Source organism: Helicoverpa armigera, chromosome 26 (genome assembly GCF_030705265.1).
Source record: "Helicoverpa armigera isolate CAAS_96S chromosome 26, ASM3070526v1, whole genome shotgun sequence".
Classification (NCBI taxonomy): Eukaryota; Metazoa; Arthropoda; class Insecta; order Lepidoptera; family Noctuidae; genus Helicoverpa; species Helicoverpa armigera.
The window spans coordinates 6,171,873-6,195,089 of record NC_087145.1 but is presented as its reverse complement, the minus strand read 5'-3'; the positions used below and the strand labels follow the sequence as shown (position 1 = coordinate 6,195,089).

The following is a 23,217-nucleotide window of genomic DNA, read 5'->3' as shown; positions in this document are numbered from 1 at the left end:
AGACTGTTTAGTTTAAAATTCTTCAGCTTCTCATGCATATATTCTTTCTGCAGTACTAGAATGGCTGAAGGAGGAGCGCGGCGTGATGTTCGTGACGCGGCTGCGGCAGCTGGCGGCCTCCAAGTGCGACGACCTGGCGCTGGCGCTGTCCTCCGCCGTCATGCAGCGCGTGCGCAGCGACCGCCCGCCCGCTGATGCTGACGGTACAGACCAGCCGCCCAGCCAGCAACCACCTGCTGATGTCACAGGTACACTGAGTAAAATTAATAGCTTCGAAGAGGCAAAATTATTTGACGGCTTTCGCTCTGCCTAGATACTGAACTACCAAAAAGTGCTGTAGTAGACTACAGACATATACCGTTGAGAGCGAGTGCACTTTCGATTACATTCGAAATGAACTCTCATTTGATGTGATGTCTACAAAATACAATTTCTTGAATTATTCTCTATGTTAATTTTCTTACAGATAAACCGAAGGCGGATAACAAGCCGTCTTTCGAAGACATCCTGAAGTCAGAGGCGGGGTTCACAGTGGACGTGTGGGAGTTACTCACGGACATAGAGTTTGTGTTGCTACATAAACGTGACAAACGCGCGCGCTGTATCGAACTGGTGAGTAAAGTTACTCAAATAATAATAAATAATACATATTTCAAAAGTGCAAAATACATAGACGTGAGAAAACATATTTATTTCTATCAAGTTTCTTTTTGACGAAGGTAAGTGCTTGTAAGCTCAAAAAATGCGCAACTAATTTTGTTACTTTACTGCCGAAGAATGAAGTCAAGAATAAATCTTCTAGCTTTTTCTGCTTTTAACCACCTTCAAAATACAGTGTAAACTCCATGTACAGTTACCGGCACGGATGTCGAGCCCTGATCTTCACCTGCGCACAAGCGATTTACTGCCTTATTGCCTTATGCGTACGGGTGCGCAAAGCGATCCCCACTCTTCCGCCGAGAGCCCGACATCCGTGCCGGTAACTGTAACGTCCCTCGATTTAACGACCAAATCTCTAAAGCGTCGAAATCAATTGGTTTTAGTTGGTTTAGCTTGTTTTCAATTCAGATTTTTCTTCTGTCCATTTAACGTCAACTCTTTATAATGCTATAATATGCACAGTCCCTTCTCTTGTCGTTATGTAGAGTTTACATTGTACATAAATTTCACTTATCTGAGTGCTTCAAGTAAGATTTGAAGGTAGACTGAAATTACTTAATTTGTTACGCTGCCAAACTCCATATCATCTTCCCGTGGGAAGTAGAAAAATTCAGCAATAATGTTCATACATACAGCATGTTTCGTGGGTCCTTAATTGTGCCTATGGGTTAGCCTGTGAGTGTACGCACTCATAAAATCATTTCTATACAATGCTGATTTCGTGTGTACAGATAAAACTTGCGTGCAAAAGACACATAAAACACGGTAGCCTCCATAAAATGAGTAAAAAACCGCAATTGATAAAGTAATACACATAGAAAATGATCAAGCGTTGTTTACAAATGACGTTTATTTCGGGTTTCCCCAATTAGCTTTGAACTTGAACGGAACTAACCTCATCACACGACAAGGTCACAAGCTGATAAATAAACGACTTTAGAATATAAACTAGATAAAGCTAGGTATATTATTATGTAGTTTTTTAACGATTCTATTCTATGTAATGAATTAGTTAGGATGCAACAGACTACGTATTGAAAAGAAGTTAAGAAAAATGGCACGATTGAAGCATGCGTCTATTCTTAGCCAGAAGCTGTTGGATATCGTTATGTGACAGACATTTACTGAAGCTGGATTTTAAGTTACAAGTGCCAAATAAAATAAAATTATTTTATGTTCTGATTTATGATTTTGTTATACATATTACAGTAGTAGATACATTTGTGACCAAACCATTAGCTTTAAGCCTCTTCAACATTTACTGTAACATTATATAAATAAATAAATAACTAATTAAATTATGGAATGCAAATAATTATATGAATATGTGTTCACAGGCTAAACAAACTCCTCTCCGCAACGGCTACCAGCTGGTGGAGAGGTTACAAAGCCGGCTCGATACTTCGCCCCGCGAGAAGAAACTATGGAAGAACGCCAAAGAAGTCGCTACGCTTATTGCACAGGTATGTAATTTTTCACGGATAATGAGCTATAAATAATATGCAGAAGAATAATAATGAAATACAGAAACAGTTTTCAGATTATTGTGATGTTTGAAAGTTGGGAGTGTGACCTTATAAATAAAATTTTAGGAGCTGGTCTTGTACTGTATTTTACTGAAAAATATTTTTTTGCCCATTTAAACAAATGACATGAAAAGTTACGTCTAAGTTCTGAGTAAAAATATAAGCTTCTTTATCCGAGTGCGGAAGTACTACCTTCTGGATGCGAATGGAAACACGGGGAACAGCTAGTATCGGACGTAATCTGTTTGTTTTGACAAACATTACGCTTAAGAAAAAAACCTTAGTAAAACATTAAAAGACTACCCAATAAATATCCTAATCAATAGTTTTCAAGGTACCATTTGCCTTCCAATGCAGTCACACATTCACTCTTCGACATCCACAGTGCTATTTCAGTACTAAAGCTCTGGGAATTTGTTAATATTTCATTAGATTTAACTCCATTGGGCTGGTCGATACGTCTGTGTCTTGTTGCATGCACGATCAACAGTTTAATTTGGAATGAATTCTTTGGGGTAATCGGTGATATGTTTATTGCAGAGTTCTGGTTTGTGCTTATGGTGTATACAATGAAGATTTGTCGGAAATTAGCTTATTGTTTTTAAATATTCAATAAACGGTACTTGCAATGACAGCGCGTACATTTGAGCGCTGCGTTCATCTCTCATCTTTCTTTGGTCGGATTGCCGTTTCATCGGACTATGAGAGTGAAGGAATGGGAACTGTCACTGACAGTCGCTATATCTGACTGAGATCTTCAGAAATTTTCTAAGCATCACCTCATTACTCACTATTGCACATTGTTGAAAGGTTCTTTTAACCTATAGACAGACATGTGTTGCTGGTTTGCTGCGCCACTTCTTCCCAACAAAAACACATATGAAGTGGTGAAGGGTGGGAGTTTTGGGGGCTATCTTTTGTATTTTTTTTATGTTCGAAAAGTGTTGTTTTGTAGCCAAGTTTAAATAAATGAATTGTCCTCAGGTGATAATAACCCGATGCATGGTGGTGCCGACATGCGTGGGCGCGGCTCGTACAGCATTGTACTGTTGTGCCCGGTCGCTGGTGCGGGCGCTGGGCAGCAACCTGCCGTGTGCTGCGCGAGCCCTTGCCGCGCCCGCCTCCACCGCCCGCCATCTGCACACCCTCGCCGCTGCTGTCGATGCACATGTGAGTAACATAACCATTTGACCGCCAACACACGGACTGCTTGAAGCAGTCAGGGGCGACAGCGTCAAGCTGTCGACTACACGGTGAAATACACGAACCGCTCGAGCAGTTGCAATTGATTCGGACGGTCGAAAGCTTAAAGCTGTCGACTCTAACTGCTTCAAGCGGCCCGTGTATTGCCAGCCTTAGCATGGTGGTACCGGCGTGAGAGCACGTTGGCAAGCAACACTAGCAGCAAGTGCTAATTTTGTATTTGCCTTTTTGCTAGGTGGAAAATCATGAAATGAGCCCATTTTCTGTGAGTGCAGCGAAGTCTGACACTCCGTCAGACTCTTTACGTAAGTCGTAACTTACCACTGCATAGCCCGCTGTTTCGAATTTGCTGCCTTTCTGACTAAGACCCACCGTGTTCTTTTTTGGAGCCCTTTACGTACTAGGACCTTAACGACGTCAAAAATCATCAAATGATCCTTCCCGCTGTGGGTTAGCAGCGGTGAGGGAGTGTCAGACTCTTACTGACTAAAATCCGTCGTGTTCCGTCGTAGGCCTTTTATGTACCAGGGCCGCGGTAACTCTTTCGAACAACCCACAGTCCCGACGTACTAGGACCTCAGTAACTCTTTCGAACAATCCCTTAGCCACGGGATTATATTTTTTTCTCGTTTCAATGAAATAATTAACTTAGACAAAATGTTGTTACAGAGCACGGCGGACATGAAGCCGTTTGTATGCGAGCTTTACGTTCGAGCCATCACCGCCGGTATGAACGAGCTAGAAAGGCTCAAACTTAAGACTGAAAAGGTATAGTGCTGCTCAAAGGTGAAATAAAGTAGCTTTATTCTTGGTAAAGTCATTTTCAAAATATATTCAGTGGATTCAGAGACTACCTCTATAACGTCATAAACCCATAAACTTTATTATAACGTATAAAATATAAATAAATCCTGCGAAATTCCTATACTCGTTTAAATAATAGTCTCACACGTATTTTATCGCGTTTATAATAATATTATTTAATTCCAACGTTTCGGATCTTTTACAGCATCCATACTTTTACGTTAAAAGCAGTTTTGTTTAAATGTCTAATGTTCCTATGCTCGTCCAAAATTACTTATATGTGACTCAATTTTTAAATGCTATGTTTACAGGAAGAGGAGACTCGTTCAGCGGAACAGACGTTAGCGTCATGGTTCAGCCAGCTGGGCGCGTTGCTCTCAGCATCAGAGCGGCTCCGCTGCGAGTGCCTGCTGACGGCCTTCTCCGTGCACCCCACGCCCGCCAGCTATGAGCGTATCAAGGCCGCGCCGCCGCTCGCATCGAGGACACTGGTAACTTGCGCCCGCTCCCATTATTGTATCTATCGATGGTGTTACTTAATAGAGATAGGAATTCGACATTGGCAAATACAAAGACCTCGATGACGCAATGGTCACCATATCGAAATATCAAATCTGAGGTCCCGGGTCCGATTCCCGGTTCGGTCGACATTTCTGTGATGAGCATGCTTGTTGGCCGTGGTCTGGTGTTATAATATGTATTTATAAATATGTATATAGCTATATGTAATGTATCAGTTGTGTTAACACCCATACACAAGTTAATAGCTTGGGGCTAATCGATCGTGTGTGATAAGGTGTCCCGACATTAAATTATAATTTGCTAATGTCAAAATTCTATCTCTATTAAACAAATCAACAGATAGATAGAATATTGGGAACTGCTGTCAATAAATAGAAGCCCTTTCTGGTAACCTTACCCTAACTATGTACTGCCACACGAGGTAGGTACGCGAGTGAAGCTCTGGTTGTCCACTGATACTTTAACATGGTTTCCAACCAGAGTCTCATAAGATATACCGAGCTGTCATAAAATTTGGAGAGTACCATTGCTGACCGGCTAGATTGAGACAAGACTATTATTACTAATGACTTACTAATTCTTAAAATCCTTCATAGTATGTAAATTCCACATCCCTAGCCATAAACTTCATGCCTGAAAAGTACCTTTTATTTGAATTAAACAAATAATTCCCTGTTAATTCCTAACCACAATACACACGAAACTTGATTTCTTTTCCAGGACGTTCATGAAACAAAAGAGGCACCGAATCCAGAATTCGGAAGCTGGGCGAGCGACTCCCGCTCGCAGACCAACTTCGTCAAGACTTCGGAGACCCTCAACCTCAAACACACGCAGAACCGAGCAAATGTGCTGTCCACGGCTATATTCAGCGAGGGCGAAGCCCTAGGCATCAGCCCTGAACTTTGTACGGATATCGCCGTGCTGCTGTCCGGACCTAGATTGAAGACTCTTTCTTGGGATACTGACAGGTTTGTTCCTCTATTTTCTGTTTACGATAGTTTCAGTAATCAAATCAACAGATTGATTGAATATTGGGAAAGGTCGATGCCAATTAAAAGGTTGATTTATGGTGTTCACACTTCATAAATGGTCATCTTTTGCGTTAACCGGTGCATATATTCAACCTAGTTCAGACGATTATAATGTTAGTACACATGTTTAGATCTTAAGAAATAATGTATTTTAAGGTGCACTTTGATAAATGAACAAATGATTATATTATATTTTTCTTCGTTACCTAAAGGTGAGTGTAGACTACAACATTTTCTGGAGCATTTCTGTGGCATGTAACGTTCTTGCGAATGCTCGGTGTTATGTTACGTTACGGGTTAATGCTCACAGCGAGTGTGCCTTGTACCAACATATCGTTGTACCTTGCGTTCATTCTTTTTTGAAATGTTGGACCTACAGGTTGCGTGTGCTGCGTTTAGTTCGTGGCTCGACGAAATGTTACACCAACACTCACGACGAAATGTAATACCAATATACTCGTTGGTTTGTAACAAAGAGGCGAGCATGCTCGACGTTTAGTTCGTAGAAGGATGATACAGATGAACAACGAGCCGCTCCATGATATGTTCTATATCGTTGTTCTGATACAAATAAACATTGTTGTCTATACTCACCTTAACAAGAACATATAAATTCCAGAGAGGTGCTGCTATCGAACTGCCGCACATACATGGAGCGTACGAACAACGGCACCCGCGCCCTCACCACCGAGCTCAAGTACCTCAACCTGGACCCCAGCCAGTTCCAGCACCTGCCCGAGGAGGACGATGATGATGGAGACATGTACTACGGCATTGAGAAAGGTGAACATAGTCTTCAGTACATAGTATAAATCAAAGACGTCTTTTCTGTCCCTATGTACGTTAAGTAGTGGGTGATAACTGTTATCCCGTGCAGAGCCGGATGAAGGAACAACTGTCCGTACCGGGATAAAATATAGCCTATGTTTTTCACATTTTTTAAACTGGTCCAGTGTGTGTTTTTTTTCTAACAATTCTTTATTATGTGTTTTTTTTTTGTCAACAGGCTATGAACATTTAGTGGAATACCAAGAGCCTGAGGAAATTTGGCAAGACGCAGACGACCCCGAACGAACAGAAAGCGCCAAATCAGAAGACGACACTGAATTCCCTATCAAAATTAAGAAATTAAATAGAAAGACCAGGAAGGCACTATCTTCAGAAGACGACTCTGACCCCCTCAGCCTCGTGGCAGAAGCCAAGAGGGAAGAAAAGAAAAAGAAAGAACGTCCACACAGCAAAGAAAGAAGTAAAGAGCGTAAAAGATCAAAATCAAAACCGAAGCCCAAAGATCCTCTCGATGTGGGAGAACAAAGCACAGAGAAGAAGAAAGAAAAAGAACCCAAAAAGAGAGAGAAGCGAAGCAGGAAGAAGAAGGAGAAAGAGCCACAGAGTGTGGCTCAGACTTCTTCTCTGTCCAGTCTTATTGGTATGAAGATTACTAAGCACGCAGTCGGGGGAACTGACAGTACCAACACTGTTGCTAACACCCCTTCCGTCAGTGATAGTGATTATGACAGTCAAGGCAAGTGCTCCGTCATTTCGGAAAACAACGAGACTGATGTCCTATTCGATGGCCTATTTTCTATGGATGAACTAAAGTCTCCAGAAAAGAGTCCAGGTAAAAATCCCCTTGCGAAAAATTTGGAAAATTATAACGCTAACGGCAAAATCGCTGTTAGCACGTCGACTCAACCGCCTTCTTATGACAACAGAATGGATATTACAAAACCTGCTGTGGCAAGCAGAACGAAATCGAGAGATAGTTCCCCAAGCAACCCAACTTCCAGTTTGAGTCCAGCTAGTCAATCAGTTAAAGAGAGCCTAACGAAATTACTACACTACAGGCGACAGAAGACCCTTTTAGAGAATGAAAAACGACTAAATTTGCAGCCGAATGTCGTACATTCATACAGTTATGCACAGGGACAAGAGAATCCTATTATAACGCCTCAAGTACCAAGTCCACAGCCACCTTCGGCCAGCCCAGTTAATGTTCCAGAGAAACCTAAAGTCTATATGAACCAAACACAGTCTGAACAGCTCGCAGAACTGAGAAACGAAGTGAATAGCTTGTTAAGTGCGAAAACTTTTGGTATCGCCAGACCAGTTATACAGTATAGTCCTAAGAGCAACAACAGTTTGATGAACAATGCCCAGACAAGTGGGGTTAGATTACCGAACCCTGGAGTCTCGCAGAAACCGCCGACTTATAAAATTCCTCAAGGTCCCGTCAGGTCTGCTACAAGTGCTGAGGCGAAGACCACTCCGTCACGCTCTCATGTTGCTCAAACCAGTAATAGACCGAAATCTGTTGACTCGCCAAGTCAGCAGAAGTTTCATATATTCCTTAAAGAGCTGCAAGAGTCTATCAACGCAGGGGCTGATGTAGACACCACTCGGAATGTTCCAGTCAGGAAAGAAGTGAAACCTATGAACAGGGTCACCCCTGTAACTCCGGCTAAACCTCAACCCAAGACATCTCCACAATGTGCCAAAACCCAAAAGAAGTCAGATAACTTTTTAAACACATTCTCGCGCCTCAGTTATTTACATAAAAATAAAATGGACACGAAAGCAAATGGAAAGAACGTTGTTGAAGCCCTAATAGAATATCAGAGCAAAACGCTGCAACACCCTCCTGACGAAGAAGAGATTAATCGTATTATAAATGAACAAAAAGCTGCAAAAGCGAAATACCTGAGTTTAAAAAGCGATCCAGTACCGTCTACAGTAGAGCGATCGCCATGTCCCACTCCAAGAACCAAGCAAAGTTTACCGAAAAATCAAGAGAAATCAAAGCCTGGCAATGCTGCAAAGCAGAATCCAATAATCGCCAACATACTGCAGTCGAACCCTAAACTTACAATTAAACCGGAACCAGTAACCAGAACTATGACAGTAGAACGACCGCGGGATCCTCCGACACCTACAAGATGTTCGTCACTTACCGAGAGAGATCAACAGGACTTGCTACTCCTTTTACGACAGCAGACTAAACTAAATAATCGTCCTGCGAAGGTCGAAAATGTTAAAGTTGAAAATATAAAGGAGAGGGTACAACCCCCGCAAACGATTACCAATCACATACCTCCATTGAACTATTCTCTTCCTAGCACTATTCAGTCGTCAAACAAAATCAACATGTTAGACGCTCCTAGCATTTCTTACACTAACATCAAACAAGTAACAAAACATAGTCCAAGTGTGAAACCATCCAATGCAAATAATATCGATTTGCGAATACCGCATACAAAACCTTTGAACATGGTCAAGACTGAACTTAATTGTACTAAGACCGTTGATCAGAAACCTCACAGTAACAGTGAAACTAAGACGACAAAGAACAAAACTGCTGTCAAATCTGGCGTGGATAAGCAGGGAACTGATTGGGAGAAAGTAATGGACGCCATTTTGTCACATAAAACTCCAAGCAGAGGACCGAATGCCCTCGATATGGCTTTGAACAAAGACGCCTATGACAAATCGCTATCAGACAGTTTACGGAAGCAGAGGATAGTAAAGGTGAATCCCTCTGGTGATGGACGAGCTCTTACAGAAGTGATATCAAGAGGCTCGTCAGATCCGGCATTGAATTTGGATCACCCGCAGCGGACCCATACACCCATCATTCTGAGCCGCTCTAACACAGAAAGTGTTATAAAGACCAATAAGAATAAAACATATACGAAATCGTCACAAAAGGTTGTTCAGAAAAGTCTTACGAACAATAGTGTTCTTCATGCCAATCCAAACTTAACCAGACCGATTCAAACGGAAACATCAAAACGACATATTCAGACTGAGAAAAGACCAAGCCACTCAAAAGACCAAATTGACGTACTTAAGAAAATACCTAACAAACATCATGAGAAACAGTTTACTGCTTCATATTATAAAGAAGAGGACCCGTTTATTTCTGGTATTCCTAACTCTGATTATGATCTCCTTGAAGAATTAATGGATGATGATTTGCGACAAGAAATCGGGGAACTGTCATCTGACGAAGATAGTTACAGAACACCAATGCAAGGACTGAAAGATAAAGCTTTCCCTATTAATAAGCATAACATAACTCCTGCGATGTTAGAGGAAAAGCTCATAAATCCGTCAGTAATTAACTCAACACCGGTTCATAAGAAACCTGCGCCGAAAGCACGATGTGATATTCCTAAGACTGCTTTTCATACAAAACTTCAACAACCGGAATCGGCCAATGTGAAGTCAGTTATAAAGAATCCTACAAATCTGAAATTAAGTGAAATCCTACACCAACAGCCTAAAACAGTTACGATACCGAAAACGAACGAACAAATTTTGAACATAAATCCAAATCAAATGTGTAATGTCGATCAGGCGAATACATATGTGGCTGCTGTGCCGCAACAACCTGCGGCAAAGAACGTGGTAATTGGAGTCATTGGATCAGACCTCGTGTACCAGCACTGCACGGTTAAGAACCCGCCTCGTCAAGCTAGTGCACCGCAGAATTCGTATGTGGCGTACAACAAGCAACCAAACGTGGCTGTATATCAGACCACGCAGTTCGCTGCACCGGTTGTAAAGCCACTGATCATAGGAAATGCTGTCACGGTGCCTGCACCTAATGCACAAGTGAAGGCATCACCTTTGGTTACGCTCTCTAATAAACCTGAAATTACTGTCCAGACAGTGACTAAACACAGAGTCGATAGTAACAGAACAAATAAAGAAGAAATTAGAAAAGAATTTCAACATAAAACAACACAAAATGCCTCCAAGGATGCTAAACCTGAGCCAAAGACTAATACAGTCGAGACTATAACCAGTGATACTCAGAAGGTGGAAAAGGAAAAAGTGGATATTAATTCTAATAAGAATGTTTGTGAAAGAAAGGTATTGTCTGAAGTACAAGAAAAACAAAAGTTAGCTTCAGCTGAGAAAACCGAGCCGAAAATAACTAGAAGCCAATCAAGAATGTCTTTCGAACGAGATATGGTCAATGAAGTGTTAAAAGATCAAGAACGACTGCAAAAGAAACGATTGTCTATCATTAATCGAAATATCTGTCATCGAATCGATAAAACAGTCATACCGTTAACGTATGCTCCGCTAATCATTAAACCCATTGTATGTAAAACCCAAGAGAAACGACCGAAAATTAAAATTACTTCAGATGTCATTGTCAATAAAATTCCAAGCGTAAAATTGGAGTCTGTGAACATCAAAGTTAGGAATGGAGAATCATTGGAAACTAACACAGCAGAAAAACCAGATAAAACTGTCAACGGCGAAAATTTCAAGGAGAATAAGGATAAAATTCCAGTTCGACGTATTCTATTACGATCATCGAATAAAGACCTTAATTTAAACACGGCAGTTGCTGAGAAAGCCAAGTCACTTCAGGTTCCAGTCAAGAAATTACGAGTGAGACTAAAACCCACACCTAGAATAGTCTCAAGTACAACTACAGCAACTGTGAACAACACCGTCAGCTGCACCGGAGCGAATTTAAACAAAATAATCATAGTTAAAAAGCGGTCACCAAAGAAGATAGTGAACAAAACTATAAAGAAAACTGAGATCAAGAAGAAACCTATTAAAATTCAGCCTAAGAGAAATGCTAAAGTGACATCAAGTGAGCTTAAAACTCAAGCAAAGTCTGAAGCGCTTGATCTGCCAAGTGATATACCAGATCTAACAGATCTTGAGGAAGAAATATTAACTTGCAAAATTCCCAAGTCTCTGAGCGGGCCTGTGCCGCCTTTAGAGGAAATTCCGAACGTTGAAGAAATTCTAGGAAACATTGATAATGATATCACGGATGATGCTAAAAGTGACTACTGTTCCAGTCCAAGCATTTTAGAAAAAGAGGATTCATTTAACCCGTTATTATGTAATGAGGTTATAGATACTCCTGACAATGACGTGCCTCCTATTCCTCAAGAATACGGTAGTGAGAATAATGTCAGTAATGGTTTAGTACTGAAAGCAAAGGAAGATGAGGTTCCTACAATAATTGAAACTGTAAAGAAACCTTCCACTAGGAGTGAAGCTCTCAAATCCTCTGATTTAGCTTCCAAGACGGTGAAATCTACGTCAAATAACGAAATAATGAATGAAATTGAGAGTTATATTAAGAAATTAGAAGACAGAATAAAGGACACTGCTGAAACCCAGCGTTTAGATTTAGAGTGCAAAGAAATAATGTTTAGCACCGATGCCAGTCCGGTGATGCAATCTGAAAGATCCGCGTCACAGACACCTGAAATACCCGCGTCGCGATCGCCTGAAGTCAACGCGAACCAGCTTGAAAGATCAGAGCCTCATGCTGGAAGCTTCACGTCGCAGCCTGTAATTAAGACTCCTGAAACGGCACAAGCTGCAGCAGCAAAGACAACTGAAACTAATGTAAGCCAAAAAAATACTAAAAGTTCCAAAGAACCCGAGAACGATGACATTATATGCCTCGATGAAGATGATGATGATACTAAAGGCACTAAAAATACAGACAACCCCAATCAGAGGCAGAACAGAAGTTATAATACCAGTCAGGATACGATCAAAAATAGCAGCATAAATACTGACCTGCCCAAAGCTTACATGGATTCCATACAAATTGAAGACTTACCACATTTAAATAAGGGGGATCCCACGAAGAAGTGCGTCCGTATTAAACTACCATGCGGAAAAGTGTTCAAGGCTACTGTTCATGGGCAAATACATGTAGACACTAACACATTGTTCAAGGACCCAGCATTACGTGCAGTTTTATTAAGCAATATCTCTAACAAAAAACGATACACTCTAAACGTCAAACAAATGTCGACATCCAATAAGTCGAATCCAGATAAAATAGTAGAGTCTCGTATACAAGAAATAAGATTGGCGGCGCCTAAACCAAAACTAGATAACGTCGTTGAAACTATCGATTTACTCAGCGATTCAGATGAAGATAGTCCAAAGGAGAAAATGAACATAGCACAACATTTAAACACTGAATTTGGTAAATATAAAGTGAAAAATATGGAAAAGCAGTTTCTAGAAAATCATCAGAAGATACTCGACAAAAAGTGTGTCGTGAAATTAAAAAGAGAGAATTTAAACGCATCATATAATGAACAACAAGTTAAATTGGATCAAAATAAAGAATTAACGCCTGACCATTTAAAATCAAGTAAAACGACAGTAAATGTAAAGGAATGTGGTTTGGTAAATTCGCTTCCACCTGTCTCTAACATACCTGCTGATGTTGAACAGAATGAGCCTGCTGCTCAGACCAGTCAAGACCCGGTTGAGCCTGTTACTACACCAAGCCAACCAGTAATTCAGACTAATATTGAACCTGTCGGCCCATCTGATAATTCCATCCAGACTTGTGATGCACCCATGACCCAGACTGGTGATAAACCTGTGATGCAATCAGTGATCCAGCCTGTCATTCAATCAGAGATTCGACCTATAATACAGTCTGTTATTCAACCTGTTAAACAGTCTGTGATTCAGTCTGTTGTCCAGACTGAAATTGAACCTGTGAAACTGTCCGTTATTCAACCTGCTAAGCGTGCTCACATTGAACCTGTCGCACAGACTGTGATTCAACCAGTCATGCCACCTGTTGATGATTCTGATATTCTACCTGTTAGTGAGACTGTTAAGCCTGTGATTCAACCAATTCAACCTGAAATGGAGGTATTGGTACCGCCTGTTCCATTAAACACATTGCCTGCTATTCAATCTGAGCGTCAACCTAATCTTCAGTTTAATGTAGAAGAAGCAATTCTTCCGGATATACAATCTATTCCTCAGACAGTAATTCTGAAAACTACTCAATCAGATGTGAAACAAATAATTCAATCAATAACCGAAGTACCAGCTATTAAACCAATTTTACAACCTACAACATCACCACCTGAAGAAGTCATTGAAATTGATGATTCATCCAATGACGAAGATATGATCGTTCCAGATCTTACTAACAGAGATGAAAATGCCATAGTTGGACTGATGCTTGCGCAATCCATCGCTGAACCGTTGACAGTCACACACAGAATTACTGCACCTGAAACGCTGGTTGATTCGAACAAGCCAGTCGAAGAAAAGATTATGGAATTCAAGAATCTGCTTTTCAAAGATCTTGGTATTGCAGATCTTGCTGATAATTCATCACAGTCTGGAGACACGATACTTTCATTCACAGGCGCTCCTCTAGCCACGGAAAGCGATAATTCTGTTAGTAACGAATCTATGACACCCCCTATATTACCAGAATGTTTCGTGAAGTTGACTAAGTGTGACGAACTAGTAAGGAAATACGAAAATCTGAAAATGCTGAAGAAATGCTTTATTAAATTAGTCAGGTGCGATGACTTAGTTAAGAGCTTTACTGAACGGCCCATTGATGTTACTGATGAACTTTCTGATGACATTATAGATATGGAAGATCATGTTCTTGAAGATGCCGCAAGAAATGTGGTGCCGTTGTCGCGTTGCGGATCATTCTCAATTCTTGCCGATTACGAAGTGCTTGATGCGCTACAAGAAAGTGAAAAATTGAGTTTCAATGACAGAAGTAGTTCCCCCGTAATGGCAGCATACGAGACTATTGCCTCATTGTGCAGTCAACCTGAAATGTCTAAACAAAACGAACAAATAACGATGGACAAATTGACATGTCATAGTGAATGGTTATTGACTAAACCTAATACCCATTTACAATATAAAAACAATCTTATCAAAGATATCGAGAGATGTGCATCACATACAAATTCTCACGAATCTTCAAGTGAAACAAATCAACGTAAAGTAATGCCTTTAACGGCTTTAGTATTGAAGCTCTTCGAGGATCAATCAGTTCTAGATAAAATTACACCAACTAGATTGACTAAAACTAAAACCAACAATACAAAATCTTATAGGAGAAGGACTCTACTAAATCTGAAAAGAAAGAGTCTTGATCCTATTGAAACAGAATGCAAAATTTCTAAAACAACTCGTGACATACGCCAGGAACAGAGTGAAAATGAATTGACAAGTAAACCAGAAGAAGCTGTAGTGAATTATCATCCAAACACCGATGAAGTTGAGGTAATGCAAAAGGAATGTGATTATAGTAATGTTGAAATAAATATGCAGGTGCAGGATAAGGATATTGTAGAAGTTACAAATTCTCAGGACAATTCATCACTATTCTGTAGATCCATCGAGGATGTACAGAATAATGCTGATGAAAATCATGATCAATCCGATACAGATATAAGAATACTTAACGCAGCACTCGAAGACAGTATAATTGAAGTGGATTCCACGTTATCCTGTGTAGAAGACAAGACAGAGTCTCTCAGTTCTTCCATATTACAAGAAGCAGATTCAACGCAAACTGAATTTTACATAGAAAATGATAAAACACAATTTGAAATTGATGCTGGCGTACTACCAGAAGTGACCGGAATCGTCGCGGAAACCATCAGTGGCGGTGACAACATAATATCTGAAGTAGAAGTATCCGAAAGTATAGCTGAAAATTGTATGGAAGATCCTGAAGATATTCGTCAAGATAACGACACAATTACACTGACAGAACAAAGTACGTACAACACTTATGACGACACAAATACAACAAAAGATTCAGATGCTAGTGAGGAAATTCTAGTAACAACTGTAGTCACTGAATTAGATACAAGCCATCTCATAAGAATATGCAAAGACAACAAGGATATAAACAATGAAGCCATGCCGGACGATGAGGGTAAGCCAGAACAAAATACTTGTCTAGATATTGACATGAAATCGCAAGTGGCAGACAACTCGATACTTGGTAATGATGATTATTTAGACAAAGAAGCTACCGTAGAAAATATTTCTGGAGATGTCGATACAAGTAATGAAGAGCCAGAATTGATAATAGAAATTACGTGTAATAATATAGAAACATTGCTGAAAGAAACGAGCAGCATTATTGATAATAATTGTATGAACACTGATAATGAGCTGCAAGAGTCTGAAGTGACAACTGAAAATATCATCAAAGACGCTGGCACAGAATTGGAAATTTCAGAAGCAATAGAAACTGCAGATGAAACAAATATAAAATTGAAAGAATTTGAACAAGATTACGAAACTACTACAGCTCCTTCAAAAGAGCCAGAATTGCCAGTTGCACATATTCGTGATGATGCTGATATACAAATGGTAGTTGAAGAACATGAAATTGCTCCTGAAAATACAGATATAACTCCAGAAGTTGGCACCGATGCTAATACAGAATCTGATAACGCCATAATTCTCTTAGAGAATAACAGTGCAAACATCAATACACAATCCAAACAGACCGAACTTACCTACCATAAAGTTTGCTATGAAGATAACACCACTCGAGAAGAAACGACGGAAGCTGTTCAAGACATTATATCTGAACCTGCGACTGAGATAAACGAGGATATGATTTGCGAAGACGTTAGTAGGACTACGCGACTACTAGAACATACGCCCTTGGCCATGGATTTCGTGTCTGTAGAAGACGATACAACCATCACAGCGATAAATACGACGCAGGAAAATATATGCGAGGAACTTAATAAACAACCAGAAGAAGTAGAAACAACAATGCACAACCTTTGTGAAGATGACATGATAATATCAGAGCAAATAGACATTACTGCGAAGAATATGTCTGATGATTGCGAAAAAATCGTTACAGTTGTAGAAATAAGCCAGGATAGTAGTCTTGATGTAGAACTAAAGTCTGTTGAAACAGGAAGAGAACATAACGAAGAAGCTGCTAATATGCTAGAGCAGATTGACACAACTCAAGACAATTTAGGCGAGGAAGCTGTAAGCATTGACAACGACATAGAAACGGAAAACAACCATACAACGCAGGAAAATGTATCCAAAAATATTTGCGAAGATGACACTGAACTGCAATCTGCAGTATCTGAAATGGGAGACCCTATTGCAGAGTCTGTTAGTTTAGAAGAAAATACTGTCATTCAACAAACCGTCTATAATGAAGACAATACCTGCGAACAAGCTAATGCCAAGCCCGTTGAAACAGGGGTGACGGACATAAACAAAGATATAGAACAGGAAAAACCAGAACTGAGTAATGAGAATATGTCCGATGGTCGTATAATTGAAGAACAAATTAAAGATATTTCTGTAAAACTTAAAACACCTGAAATTACCAAAACAAATCAAGAAAACACTAACGCAAATGAGGTGAGTAAACTGTCAGAATTTAGTATGGAAAACACAGATGTAGAAAACAGTGAATATGTTGGTGAAGTAATCAGTACCAAAGTTAACGATTTTGATGTAGAAATAATTTGTGAAGAACTCACGGATGAAATTATTAAAAATGCTACGAATAAACTTCCATCGGATAGCAGTTGTGAAGTTCAAAATGCCGAAAGCAACAAAGATTCTGAAGAAATGGGCAATGTGTCTGGTTTTGATGTAGAAGTAATTTGTGAAGAAGTCAATGAAATTGTTAGCAACACCGATTTGAAACCTGATGACAGCAATTCAGCAGAGGAGAATGTCTTAGAATCAGAAGAGGTAGTTACAGTACTTAAAGTGTTAGATAATGATACTATTGATCAAGTAAATCAAGCGGAATTCTGCGCAGAGAGGGCAAATAAGACTGATGACAATGATATCATAACAAAAAGAAAAGAAAGTGAGATTGTACTTAACAAAAATATAGAAACATCAAATAGTAATTCTGCGGAAATAGAGGAGGTGAAAATTTTCGTAGGAAAGTCAATTGATGATCTTGTTATGATTAACGAAAAACAATACATTGTAAAAGGCATTATTGACATTGGTGATGACAAGGACCTCGCTGAATCAGTTCTTGCCGGTACCTCAAACGAAATAAATGAATCAGTGGTACAAAAACCAATTAAATATACAAACTTACAGATGCTCGAAAATAACAGCCTTTATGATAATTCCAGCTCGGTACTAAGAGTTATCGAGTACGAAGATGAGAAGATGGAAAAATGCTATCTGTTTCCTGTTAATTCTGTTTTATGTGACAGCGAATATGAAGAACCCTTGTCACCTGAAGAAAATATAATAGTTACACAACAACTACATGAAGATGTTCAAATAGAAGAAATAGACATTAAACTTAATATGCCAAAGATAACATATTCACGAAGATATATAAGTGACAAGAAAAACAGAAAGAACTTGAAACGTAAGGTTGACATGACGGACGTAAAGGTCTACGAGAAGAAGTATAGAAAAGGCAAAAATATTGATTATCCTAAAATAACAATCGCTACAATGGGAGACTCGGCGTACAGCAAAGAATTTAAGCGGTTGCTTGATTACTGTAGTTCTGTAACATTTTCATATTCGCGGCCATTCCATAAAGAATACATAGACGTGCATCACATATTAAAATCTTGGCCAATACAAGGCATATGTAATGTTCCACAGATGACAACTGAAAACGATAATATGATATTCAGAGACACAGAAACTGTAGTTAGTATTTATGATCCAAGTAAGCAAACATTGGCTGATGAAATTAACACCGCGAATAGCGAAGAATCGGACTATGTATCTTACGACATAAATGAAACCAATTTCAATATGGGTTTTGGTGAGGGGTCCGGCAGAGTCATACAAAATTTGGAGGACGGATGTGGTACAAAATTTTCGGCTGCGACTCTGTCGGACGTAAAACAAACTCAGCCGCTTTTACTGTCCAACAATTATGGTAACTGTGTGCATAATCGAATTAATTCAACATATAAACATGAAATTGATTTCATTCAACGCAATATAAGATGCATTCAAATGAGAGAGAAAGTAAGATCATTTTTTAAGAAGACAATGACTGAATTAACTTATGATTGGATGAAAGAGCAAGAAAAAGGTGATTATTCTGATGGTTTGTTTGATTCAGAGTTTCCCTATGGACTTACTGATCCGGACTTTATGCAGCCAGCGCCATTTTATGCCACTGTCCAGATTGTGCAAGTCGGTCAATTGCCAGTGAGTGCGGCGGCACAGAACCCAGTGACATGTGATCCGAGAGTAACACAAGTTTCTAATGTAAGTCCATCCCAATGTTCGGCTGAAAATAGCCCTAGCGACGATCCGCAGTCGGTAATAAAAACTGAATATACGGAACTAACAACTGCTGATTTAAGTATGCCTTTAGCTCAAGAGTACGTGCAGCACATACAGTCCATGCCAGTACCGACTCATGAAGCCATGAATTATCCCATGGGCAGTAATTACACTGTCGATGTGGATATAAAACCAGAAATCAAAATAGAAATGGAAGAAGCGCCTGAAATCAAAGAGGAGGTTAATGACAATTATGAAAATAGTGACTATCCACCACTGTTTGAAAAGAATATGATGAACAATGTTGATTATTCTTACGAGAGTAACCATTCTCATATAACACCACTAGAACCGAATCCTAATACGACATTGCTCTATAATTACATGGACAAGCAACCTGAGTCATATCCACACTTAAAACACCAGCAACAACAGGATGAACATTTGCAAATGCAGCAACAGTTGCAACAACAACAACAGGAACAATATCAGCAACAACAAAAAATATTACAACAACAACTTGAACAAGAGCAACAGTTGCAGCAGCAGCAGCAGGAATATCAACAGCAGCAAATAGAAATGCAGCAAATGCAAATGGAACAAGAGCAACTTAAATTGCAGCAGATGCAACAGCAACAGCTGAAGCAGCAGCAAGAAGAGGAGCTGAAACATCAACAACACCTGCAAGAGCTGAAGCAACAACAACAGCAACAAGAAGAACTAAAACATCAGCAGCATCTATTGGAGCTCAAACAACAACAGGAACTTAAGCAACAGCAACAGCAGCAGCAACTCCAAGAGCTAAAACAACAACAGCAGCAACAAAAACAACAGGAGTTGAAACAGCAACAACAAAAGCAGAAAGAACTGAAGCAGCAGAAACAAGAATTAAAACAACAGCAGCAGCAACAAAAACAAGAGCTCAAACAGCAACAGCAACAAAAGCAACAGGAGTTGAAACAACAGCAGCTGGCGCAACAACAGAAACTTAAGTTACAGAAACAACAACAACAAGAACTGAAACAGCAACAACTAAAACATCAGAAACAGCAGCAACAGGAGTTACAGCAGAAACAAATGCAACAACAACAACAGGAATTGCAACAAAAACAGCAGATGCAACAGCAACAAGAATTACAGCAAAAACAACAAATGCAACAACAGCAGCAGCAACAAGAACAGCATCTGCAGCAACAACAGCAACAGAATGGTTCGCAAGATAAGACAGATCAAATAGCCCACGCAATGAATGCGGCTGGGATCTCCTCAGGCACAGATACCATATCAGGTAACAGAGCTCAAGCTCTAGTAAATATGCTATCTCAAAAACTCAGACAAGGTACCGTTACTACTGGCCAGGCATCTACAAACAATTTTCAAAAGACAACATCCATTAATGCTATGGCATTACAGCAGGCCCTAGCGCAAATACTACCACCACCTCTGAATCAAACCAATGGATCAGAAAACAATCAACAAACGACCAACACGCAAGTAACGCCACAGGTTTTACATATAGTACAGGGAAAAAGCGCTTCAGGCAACCATCAACAAATTACTTTAGTCGATAATACTCAACAATCCGTTATAAATGCACCAAATGCAACTCCGGTGTTGCATATTGTGCAGAATAAAACTGTACCTCCTGGACCTACTTCAAATGGGACGCCGGCTTCCCAAACCAACTCCTTCAGCGGACTATCCCTAGTAGATGGAATACAACAAGGAAATCAACTCCTGCACATAGTAAATGCCGGGAATCAGAAAAATGCAAATACAGGACAGCTTCTGAAAAGAGTTAATCTTTTGACGAACCTAACAAATGTACAGGGAGGGAATGAGCAAAAAATGGTGCAGTTTGTCTGCAAATCAGCTGATGGAAAACCTATACAGTTGAATGGACCACATCAACGTAGCATGGTGCTAAGACTGCAGCCTGTTGAGACCCCTAACCTTCAACCCACTCAGCAAAAACAGATGGAGTCACAAGAAATGAGCCCAACACATAACGCGAACAGTAAAGATTCTGAAATTAAATCGCGGTCAGTGTACGAAGAAAATTACGCGAAATTCATACAAAGCTCTTCACCTAAAACAAATGTGCCTGAAAAAGGCACTAGCTTGCCAAAGTTTAACCAAGCTTTTGGCAAACAAGTCTATCAAGATGGCGGACAGAAGAGTGAAATCAGCAATGGTAACGCTATGTCTCCTGGTAGTGAAAACCCAGAATGTCAGGCTAATGATAACGCCATGAACTTAGATCATATAACACAGATTGGAAGTCCACCACTACTATTGAGAAAAACATCAACTTCACAAGCACAGCCGAACTTAGTACAGCAAATAAAGCAGACAATATCCCCTATGAATATTCATGGTGGGGTCATATACACTCGTCAAATACCTGTAAACCTTCCTAGTGGACAGACCATCAACTTGATCACTGTTCCAAGTTCGGACCTTATTGATGAATCAAATAACAAGCAACAAGGAGAAATGGGAGAGCCGTCAATAATAAAGATTGTGCCTCAAACTCAAGCTAACTCTAACTCTGAACCCTCTGAAGAAAATAATTCACATATGCCAGCAAATGATAACGCTCATACTCCACAGCCGCAACCACAACCAGTTTTAACGCAAATGAGGATTAAATTGCCCATGTTAAGTAAAGCTCCACAAATGGTGTCCGGAGGAAGACTTGTAAGGCCATCATTCTTCCAAATACAACGGAATGTCATCTCTGGTACAAATCAACCTGTGTACCAGCAGTTGGTGCTAACAGCAGCTCCTCAGGCTGGACAGCAGACTATCAGGCTACCTGCTCAAGCTCAAACAACCAGCAGACCGGTGAAAGCCACTCCTAGTGAAAGTCAGTCCTCAACTGAATCTATGAGTTCTTCAACATTGGAACAACTGAGAGAGTTCGATTTAGTATTGGAGCAAGTTAAGGAGAGAAGCACGGTACAACCGACTACTAAGTCGAAGAGTAAAAAAGCTTCGAAAGCTTCTACGGAGACGGCGTCGACCAGTTCAGCTGGTGCGGAGTCGTCACGTTCGCAACCAGCTCCACACAAACAACATCAAGTATTGTACTCTATCGGTAACACACAACCTTTAAACGTTGCTTATGTTAACAGAAAAGCTTCGGGATCAACGTCCACTCCCACCACCTTCGTACGATCTCCAGACTCTTCAGGCATTGCTGACTCGTCACCTTCGTCATCATCTCATAGTCAAATCCCACACACTGTCACCAGCGAACCGTCAACATCTGATGCGCCAGCTACATCCAAGTCCAAATCTGGCTCAAAGTCCAAATCTAGACCAAAAGCTTCGTCGAATCCTCCCAACACATTAAAACTAAATACAACACCTCCGAAGCCATCTACTCAGAAACCAGCAGAGGATGAACAGACAACTCAACGGATTCTATACATCTTAGCTGAATATAAAGAGCAAGTTGAAAATTCTCCGGACAAGGACAAACCAGCACCGCGTCGTAGAACTAACCCGCCTTCGAATCCCGGGTCTTCGAAACGCAAGAAGAGTTCCAGCTACCGTCGAGGTCGTGATATGAGTCCTATAGACGACTCATGTAGAACGATGGGTTCTGAAGACAGCAGTTGTGGCACTTCACAGGGCGACTGCAACGATAGCTGTGTTGACAGTCATTCACCACAAGATAGCCCTCGTAAAGTAGTCCGCAAGCTTACCTTCGAACAGGAAGCCCCGCCCACACCGCAACCAAGACCGCAGCCGCAACGAAACGTCATCGTGGCTGACGGTCAAACCATCACTGTGGCTAGAGGTACGGCTGGCAAACCGTCCACTGCTGTCCTGATGCCTGCTAACTACATATTGCCAGTATCCATGATAAAAGGAGGCCAGCAAATTGCTATTGTGACAAACAGAGGCCCCAAGCTGTTGACAGTCGGCGGTGGCGAGGGCGGAGCTACCAACGCTTTATTGTTGCAACGACTAATAGGCCCAGCTGGATTAAAACCAGTGCTGACCCGGCCAGGGGTTCGGCATGTCCGCTTGCCAACTGCGGCGCTGCATAATCTTCAAGCGTTTAACCTGGCGACTGCAACAACAGTGCAACCACCAGACAGTACTGCTTCGCCGGCCCCCGCTCCCACGCCTCCCGAGCTAGTGGAGACTAGAGCCAACAGTTCACCTTGGAGGGACCGCGAAGCGCAGGAAGTGAAGCCTGAGCGAGGATCCAGCCCCGAGGGGGAGCCCTGGCATCTTCCAGCGACAGCAGATCCGCATGACTACAGCTACGAGGAGGTCGTCCGCACCGACAACATGGACCGAACCGTACTTGTAAGTATACCCTCTTTACTTATATTGGAACTATTATCTCTTAATATATGTATAATATCCGTTGATAGTTCCAA

General features: G+C 40.7%; 1 protein-coding gene across 4 annotated transcripts in view; it reads left to right on the top strand.

Annotated features, from left to right (window-relative positions):
• LOC110375055 (uncharacterized) overlaps positions 1-23,217 on the top strand; it is a 34,771-nt gene that overhangs the window by 6,333 nt on the left and 5,221 nt on the right. For all 4 annotated transcript variants that reach the window (XM_049849736.2, XM_049849735.2, XM_049849734.2 and 1 more), the window contains exons 4-12: positions 54-248; positions 467-612; positions 1,998-2,123; positions 3,171-3,356; positions 4,059-4,157; positions 4,505-4,684; positions 5,436-5,686; positions 6,369-6,532; positions 6,756-23,143. In XM_049849736.2, coding sequence (XP_049705693.2) covers positions 54-248; positions 467-612; positions 1,998-2,123; positions 3,171-3,356; positions 4,059-4,157; positions 4,505-4,684; positions 5,436-5,686; positions 6,369-6,532; positions 6,756-23,143 — 17,735 coding nt within the window. The remainder of the gene's footprint in view (positions 1-53; positions 249-466; positions 613-1,997; positions 2,124-3,170; positions 3,357-4,058; positions 4,158-4,504; positions 4,685-5,435; positions 5,687-6,368; positions 6,533-6,755; positions 23,144-23,217) is intronic.